A 9,006-nucleotide genomic window follows, 5' to 3' on the forward strand; every position below is an offset into this window, starting at 1 on the left:
TAATTATAACGAGGTGATGGAAAGTGTGAACATGAACAAGCTAGGACGTCTTAATAGGTCCAAATGTTTCATTTTACGATTTAGCTGCATTTTATGAGATACGAAACACGCACATGAAGCACAGAAGCAGGAACTCGGAACTTCCACCCTTGAATAAAATGCCAATTTAGCTTTAATTTGCACCTAACAGATTGACATTGAAGCACACACAAGTGACACAACCCTAACCATTATATCCAATGAATCTCACATTTCTCACATAATCAAACATCACCCTTTCCCCAAAAGGACAGCTATTCCAGTGTCGTTTTGGGCGGTTCTTTGGAGCCAAGCTCATGATGGTGAGTCACTGTCGTTGTCACACACTCACCAGATAGCTGCAAACTTGGTATTTTATGTTCGATTCCATAGTCTATATATAACAAGGTCACGTTTGCTCACTCTAGCTTCTCCATAATTTCAGGTGACTATATATAGTATATATACTCCTTGTTCTCTCTGATTAAGCATGCTAGAAAAACCAAGAATTCGGAGATGGACTTCCTAGGGCTCTTGCATGGTTTCAGGAACATGAAGTTAATCAGGAAGTATATATGCACTGCATACGTACGTGCACGTAAACCCCTAATTTGCATGTTCTTAAATTCTTATGGGGATGCATTTTCAGGCTTCTGTCCTTGATCTACGTATGGATATGGTTTTTTTTTTGTGAAGTTACATATGGATATGGTTGATCTCAGTGGCGAATATAGGATTCGAAGTTTAGGAAGGCTTCAAGTTTGGCCGAAAGCCAAAAATATTGTTGTCAGTACAAGTATATAACCATGCAACCTTTTGGCATTAATAAGTCTTTTAAAAATAAATTAAGTGTTCATGATTATATAAGAATATTCTTAAATCAATGACAAATTAAAATACCGAATAAATTTTTCTCTCAAATTAATTAGATTCAAACTTAATCACTCATATTTGCAATTTTCGATTTAATACGTAGAGTAACAAAAAAAATTAGAAAAGTTGTAATTAATAATTTTTAATGTCGTAAAAATACTTTCATGTAGAAAAAAATGCATACTAAAAGTCTAATTTTACACACATATATAATATATATTTACTTTTTTTGTTGACACTAATATAGGAAAAAAAATTGGAGCCACAAATGTTACATGGGCTTCACCCCAAACAAGCCCTGGCTGAATCCGCCAGTGGTTGATCTATGACTATATGTGTGTGTGTATATATATATATATACATATTTTTTCAAATAAGGAGGTCTGTATTAATAGTTTTGATGCAAATTTCCATTTTTAAACAATTTTCGGTCGAATTTTCTCATATTCACCGGTTAATATCTAGATTTGTGTATATCATTTATGCAAAATTGCAGTTAATTTGGTGATCGTTAAGGTCCTCAAAATCGAAAAACAAATGGTCGGACTGAATTCTGTCAAACATGAACCGTTCATGTTTTAACAGAAAAACACAATTTTGAGGGTCTTAACGATTACCAAACTGGCTGAAATTTTACAGATATGATCTACACAATATTATCTAGATATTAGACGGTGGAGATGAAAACATTCAATCAAAAATAGTAAAAAAATAAAAATCCGCACAAGAACAGTAGTGCGGACCTTCCTAGCCACTAAGGGTTGTCTATATATATATATATATATGATCGAGTTTGTTCTGGATACATTTTCAGGTTTAAATTGAAAAGGATGCATTTCTTCATGTTACATGTGGAAAATGACATGCTAACCTATGCACTTTGAAGGGACAGATCCGATGGCGGCCGAACCTCCACGTGGCCGCATTTATAACATTGTCTCCCCATTGAAACATATGATGTTGATCACTTCATTGGCAATTAGGGTTCAAAGTAACTTCAAGCAGTAGCGTTTTCTTCAACTTAGAGAACTTGATTCATCATCTTTCCCATTGATGAAGATCCCAAATGAAATGCTAAGTGAAATTGCAACAATACATCAGACAACACATCTTATATATTAACTTCAACATGAAAATGACGTACACTTTCATTTTGGGTTTGGGAATTCAAATCGAAAATATTGAAGACAGATACATGGGTATCTTGTACATCGATTCTGAATTTAATTTGATAAAAGCAACTACACATATGAAGTGAATCTGCAATGGATCACAGCAAATCTAAGTTTTTCAACCTACATCCATGCAGATGAGACACAACCCCACTTTTGATCAATGACTTGAAATAATTAATGGACCCGCCAAATGGATTTATCACACCAATTTTTATCCATATCCTAATTTTATGTAATACCTATGTGGCTATGCTTTTAATTATACACTGTAATTGAGTTTCTCCGTATAGCAAGAGGGGGAAATCAGTTTTTTGCCGAAGAGCCTACATGCAAAAGGCCAATTAGCTCATGGTGATATTGACAAAACAGAAAGAGATCGATTGGGAAGAACCCTTGTGAAGATATATAACCCTAGCAACGGACAATGAGGAGGATAGCTTATTAATATTGCAACGTCATTCTTCAATCAGAGCCATGCATGGGGCTCATGCTATCACATGGAATGTTGAACAGTATACAGAATTTTCAGTAGATCCTATTGAGCTTTCGTTATCACTCCATAATTTGTGATCATAACTTACGTAGGTTTTACTCGGTTGTCTCTGTATAACTCTCTGCATGCATTCCACAAGGTGAAAATCTGGACTATCGATGATTAATTAAGCAAGGAGGTAACAAGGGTCATTAGCTGAATCTCGCTTTCTATTCCATATCATCATCGTCATTTCCGGCACCGACATCGAACCATGGATCGACTGAGTTTTCCTTGGATTTGTGAGGATACAATAGTATTGGTTAAGACAGCAGAGTAAAGTTGGTGCTTGTTTGGAGAAGAAACAAAGAGGGGCGTGGGCACATGGACGTATTTATGGAGACATAACAATGTATATTGAGCTGGGGGGCTTTGTGGATGTAGATCGATTGAGGATTCTGTTGAAACTTGGAAAGGGATGAGAGTTTGGATTGAGTAGCTAGTATATATATACATGAAAGCGAAGTCTGAGCCACCACCGATCATATGTGTAAGTGGGTCTGCCCAGTCTGCTCTAAACTGCTCCATTGAAAGAAATATATAGCTAAATACATGTTTACCATTCACATATACATACAAAATTTCTCACCATCCGTACGGTGCGAATTCGATGATTTATGCCACTGGCGACGCGCAACGACGTCACCGACCAGTACAACTGTACTCCCCTCCTCACGGCGATCCTGTCTGTGTTGGCCGGGTTATACGCCGGCCTACGGCGGCCGGAATCTCAAAATCTCCTCACGATGCCCATAAATTTGAAATTTCGAGATTCCTAAATTTTCTCCAAGGTTGCGTGTAAAATACTTTGTCACTATTTTGTATTTGTTATTCTCTATTTGGGTTGTTGTTGTTGTATTTTGCTTAAAATTGGGCCAGTGACATATCACCATCTTCCGTCTCTTTGTTTTGTAAACTGAAAACTTGTAGAATTCACGGAAATGTTTACAGTTGTTAGTTTCGTTTATCTTTCTTGTAAAAAAAAATTATTCACAGGTTTTTCATCATCTTAGTGAGTGTAGTACTTGAATTACGCTTGTTAATCGTTAAATTATCTCAAATATAATGCTTGCATTATTTTTCGGGATGTGACACCTAAACCACTTAAAAGATGTACCTTATTCCTAAGTCCTTAACTCTCGAATTTATTCCGTATCATATTCTAACTTAAGCTTCGGAGGGCCAAAGGCCAGAGCACCGCTGACTCTTTGACTTTGACTTGCGTTGTGTATAGGTCCTACTGATCTAACACATCGGAATACAAGACTACTAGGTTAGGTCCCCCGGATTTAACTCCCGTAACAACTACTAAAGAAGGAGCAGAGAATAGGAGCTAGCTCAGAGCATTCTTTGAGGCTTGGAGGTAGCTTCTGCAATGGATGAGGCTTAGAGCATTCTTTGAGGCTTTGAGCATTCTTTGAGGCTCAGAGCATTCTTACAAATTACGTACACATCAAGAGTAAATGTGCTAAAGATGGTATTTCTAATATGCAACAGGCCAGCAACTTCACACTGCACACCCTAGCAGACGAACCAAAGTCTTATCTTACACATCTATTAAACATTATAAATGCAGACCTTTTTTTTTGAAAGGATATAAATGCAGACCCTTATGCTTCCAATTGATGCATATATATATATATATAGTCCATATCTAGAGTGAAGTTTCACTCTGAAATTTCAGAGTGAAGTTCCAATTTTGACACACTTTTCGGTCAAATTTTTTCAGCATAAGCGATTCAATATTTAGGTATGCTATTCAAGATCATCTATACAAAATTTCATCTAATTCGGACATCGTTAAGGTATTGAAATTAGATTAAATCAATGAATGAATTAAAACTGTTCAACGTGAACCGTTCGTGTAAATCTCAATTTTGAAAGCTCAAATCATTGTCAAATTGGATGAAATTTTGTATAGATGATCTTGAATAGCATACCTAAATATTGAATCGATTATGCTGAAAAAATTTGACCGAAAAGTGTGTCAAAATTGGAACTTCACTCTGAAATTTCAGAGTGAAGCTTCACTCTGGATAGGAATTGTATATATATATATATATCCTGATAATTCTTTACAAGATGCTTATATGAAACACTTGGAACCCTAATACGATCCTACAACAGTACAACATATTTTATGCAACTGCCACCATAGTCCGTAGGAAATAGATAATGCATGCACATGAATTACAAACATCTTATGCAACGTATAATATATGCATTAGAAGAGCACACCCTTGTGTCCGTTAGATTGATTACTTACAAATGTTCCATATATAGCGCGCTTCAGAGACTGGTTGCGCGCTCGGGAGAGCTGATCGATTCAGATCGAGGCTGGTCCCTTGATATCAAAATTTTAATAGGGACCGTACAGAACGAAGCCGTAATTGCCCAAATTAGAATCAAATTAGTGAAAAGATTCTGAGCTATACAATGATTTCAATCACAACTTGCTAAACGAGTAAACGTTGAACAGCTGGTAAAGTTTGCCAGTTTCAACTAGAACATAACCCGAGAAAATCTAGGACTCGAATGCAAGTAAGGTTACAAACTTACCATATTAGGCTACTTTCCTACCAATTAAGCTACTTTCCTATTTCTCGATAAAAAAAAAAAAGAATACAATCATACTAATTATCCTACCAGATTTGAGAGTCTACTCATGACTTATGTTCAATAGGAATAAGTAGATTTCCTCACACAATTTGGAGCAAGAACTTATTTTCACCTTATATAAAAGGGTGCCTGGCCCTTAAGAATCCATACACGTACGGCTAGCTTAACAATCTAAGTTACAAGCTACAACATTGATCAATCGAGTTGGTAAAGACAAGGTTATCAGATAGGTCAAGAACATTATGGATTATTGGGTTAGCAGTAGTGACAAAAACACACAGGGGAAGAATTCGAGCTCGAGAGGAGGGTCAGGCAATTACTACTCAGGTGGCTCCTCCAGCAAAATTATCCATAAGGACAGCTCTGGAAGCAGGAAATTTGATTCAAGTAAAGCTGAAGGTTATCGTTCGGAATGTTTATATGAAATTCCTGGGGACATACCGGACTTGATGGACTTGTATAAAGACCATCACAATGTGCCTCAGAGAAAAAACAGTAATGGAAATAGGAGGATTAATAAAGAAGGAAAGAAGCAGGAAGAGGAAGATAACTACTTGCCAAAGAACATTGTAATTCCCGGGGCAATCCCTGATATCCCATCCTTGTATAGGGGGGATGGTTTAAGTGACTCACGATACTACTACCCACCAGGTCGTTAGGGTCCTTAGGGAAGGAGATATACAACATTTTCCTTTTATTTTGTTCGACCTACCCAATATTGGTTAGATTTCTAGGTACCGTCTAAGAATAAGGGTTTGTACGCTCGTTTAAGTGAAAATTTCAGCTGAGATTCGTTGAATTCCAGACTCTTAATTTGTTATTCTTTCATTTAATTTTTGTTCTTTTTAAATATTTCAAACAAGCAAGAAGGTACATACTAGGTATACTTCACAGACAAATACAGCATGTTTCATGATAAAAAAAAATCGCTCTCCATTACTCTATATTCTATAACCAGGGAAAAAGTTAAAGATGGCTCTATTCATCTTTAGTTTGTTTCTTCTAAAGAGCAATTAGCTGATCTTTTCACTGAAGGTCTGTGTTCTCCACTTCTCCTCATGTGACAGCTTAATGCTTGCTAAACCTCCCACCAAGCTGAGGGAGGTGTTACCGTGTTAGTGTAAAAGAGGAAATTAGTAGTTCTGCTTAATCATGCTAATTAGAGTTAATTAGAGGTGTCATTGTATTGCTGATCCGTGTAGCTCAGCTTAGCCTTAGATAGCTGATGTACAACTGTATTCATAACTTGTCTAAAATCAATGGAAACAGAATCAATTACACAACCGTTTCCCTTTCAACTTTCTTCTTCAAGCTTGGCGTTCATCCATTATTGGCAAATTATTACTTGTACTAAGGTCGCGCATTGTATGCGCCATCACTACAGTTGATATACTCATATACCATGGGGGATGCAAACAGTTGATATACCATGGGCGTGTTACAATGAGCTAGAGAAATTATTATACATACCCACTATATATTTGCCAATATGCGTTAAGGACACTGCTCGCGTAATGAGTTTTACAAGATTTCAGTTCCATATCTCAAGGACTCCTAATCTCCACTCTTGCTATAAGATTAGCAAAGCAAAAATAACATTATGGGAAAGTTCAAGAAGGCAAAGATGCAGCAGCTTGGGAGGTTGCGATTTACTTTTGCTTTGGCTACTCCTTGGAACTTGGAAGGCTGTCTGGTTCGACCAGAAAAGTCTTGCCAGTCTTTCCATCCCAATTTGACAGGCCAAGCCGATCTTGCAGGAAAATCAAGTATAAATGGAAAGACTGCCACCTTTCGGAGGCAAACAGTCACTGAATCAAATACCAAAACCAGACATACAAAGTACAACAGAAGGCAAAGAAAATTAGAAAATGCACCGTCCTAGTGTAGCAAGTAATCTTTGCACCCAATAGTCAAATGAGCTTATTGCAATAGGCATATTGAAGAAATTAATAGTTGAATCATACATTTATTGAAAAACAAAGAACTCTTCCAGAATATGACAGTAATACACTATGTTCCAATTTAGGCCCTCAAGTGCCTAATACTCGGGAAAAACTTAAAACACGAAAATAATCCCCTGAAGGTATGGAAGCATCTACCAGAAACACTGCTATAATTTCATCCAATAATTCATTCCAATAAAGAGGCAATAGCATGCTTATGGAATGGTGCGCTGATAGAGAGGCAAAGCTCCCAAAGCCTCACGCTCTGCCCTTTCTTTCTTCACCTGCAAGAGAGAACAACAATGCAGCATTAAAAGAGAACAGTTGCATGAAACATGTCAAAAGTGAAATGAGTTAGTTAATTCTTTTTTCAACATCAACTATTGTTTCTATGAGTTCTGTCTAGTCAATTAATGAGAACAAAATTCTAATGAAATGGGAACCAACATCAATCTTCATCAAATACATGTAGCACAAACATATGCTGAAAAGCCTAATAACTGAAAGTTAAAAACAAAACTACATGTTCTTCCCATCAAGTTTGTTTAAGGAAAGAAGAGCCCATTATTCTCCAACTCTTTAGCTAGACATTAGTTCGTAAGGAGGAGGTTAATAGCTGAGGAAGGTGACACATGTCCACATGAAAAACGCACTAGAATAGTAATAACAGGAGCAGAAAACAACAACTCACCAGAGCCAGCATGTCTTGGAGGTAGCTTCTAAATGGAGTTTGCATAGCCTGCCAGAGAACAAAGAAAGTGTTTACAGACCTTTACCCAGCAAGAGTAAATACGCTAAAGATCGCATTTACAGTATGCAACAAAAACTTCTTACTTCACACCCTAACCAAGTATCCTACCACTTATCTAACACACTATTAAGCATTATAAACAGACCTTTTTGCTTCCGAATGAAACCTTTAGCACCCTAATCTTATTTTCCCCAACTGCTAGACTAAACATTAGAAATACGAACAAATTCTACATCCTGAGATAGGAATGCAACTTAGCTAATGTTACGATATTCCCAAACCACTGTACCAGAAGTTTCCCAATTTCGAATAACAATGAACTTAACTAGAGTTTATCTCCAGTATAACTCCATTCTTCAGAGACAAATACAGTCTGATTCATGATCATCGTACCACAACTGCTCTAATAAGCATTAGAAATGCAAACACTTCGGCCTCGATTAATAAACTTTAACTCATTGTTTTCTAACTCGCATTCAACCCGTACAATATGAATTAATCAATAAAAAAGCACAATCTTTCATTCATTCGGATCACGCAATCGAAATCGGCATCAAATTTCACAGCTTTAGCAATCCAAACATCAAACTGAACACAATAGAAAACCGAAAGCGAAATGATATACCTGAAGATCTTCAGGGAGGTACTCGTGCTTCATAGAAAGGTCCATGGCGCGCTTGAGACGCTGGTTGCGCGCGTCGACTATCTGCCTGGGCAGCCGATTCAGAGCCTCCTTGATATCCAAATCGTAGTAAGGATCGTACAGATCGTCGTATCGAAGCCCTAGTTTCCCAAAAATCGAATTCAATCAGCACAAAAAATCAAAGCAAACACTTCATAGGGTTTTCAGGGTGAAGAACGAACCGTAGTGACGGAGGCGCTTGGAGACTGCCTTCATGTGCTGGCGGGCGAACCAGTTCTTCCTCGGATCTATCAGCGACTGCAAAAACGACCCCATTCTTCGCGTTTTGACGGTCTAAGCTTCTCTCGAGAAGGAGCTATATTGAGCTTTTGAGGGCTGCGATGTTGTGGTGGCTATGGCCACGAGCCTATGAGGCTATGACGACTTCAAAGTCACTATCACGGCGTTGTTTT

General features: G+C 37.4%; 1 protein-coding gene across 1 annotated transcript; it reads right to left on the reverse strand.

Annotated features, from left to right (window-relative positions):
• Nucleotides 1–7,124: 7,124 nt before the first annotated feature.
• LOC126782402 (cytochrome b-c1 complex subunit 7-2, mitochondrial) lies at nucleotides 7,125–9,006 on the reverse strand. The gene is made up of 4 exons (XM_050507646.1): nucleotides 8,776–9,006; nucleotides 8,537–8,694; nucleotides 7,852–7,899; nucleotides 7,125–7,444 (listed from the first exon to the last, which is right to left on the reverse strand). The coding sequence occupies exons 1-4, from the start codon at nucleotides 8,867–8,869 to the stop codon at nucleotides 7,376–7,378; spliced, it is 369 nt and encodes a 122-aa protein (XP_050363603.1). The 5' UTR covers nucleotides 8,870–9,006; the 3' UTR covers nucleotides 7,125–7,375.

This window comes from Argentina anserina, chromosome 2 (assembly GCF_933775445.1).
Source record: "Argentina anserina chromosome 2, drPotAnse1.1, whole genome shotgun sequence".
Lineage (NCBI taxonomy): Eukaryota > Viridiplantae > Streptophyta > Magnoliopsida > Rosales > Rosaceae > Argentina > Argentina anserina.

Excerpts from the sequence above, each read along its gene's own strand:
- LOC126782402 (XM_050507646.1), bottom strand. The coding sequence starts at position 8,869 with ATGGGGTCGTTTTTGCAGTCGCTGATAGATCCGAGGAAGAACTGGTTC. Across the intron at positions 8,695-8,775 it reads CAAGCGCCTCCGTCACTACG|GGCTTCGATACGACGATCTG; the intron begins GTTCGTTCTTCA and ends TTGGGAAACTAG. Across the intron at positions 7,900-8,536 it reads ACCTCCCTGAAGATCTTCAG|GCTATGCAAACTCCATTTAG; the intron begins GTATATCATTTC and ends GTTCTCTGGCAG.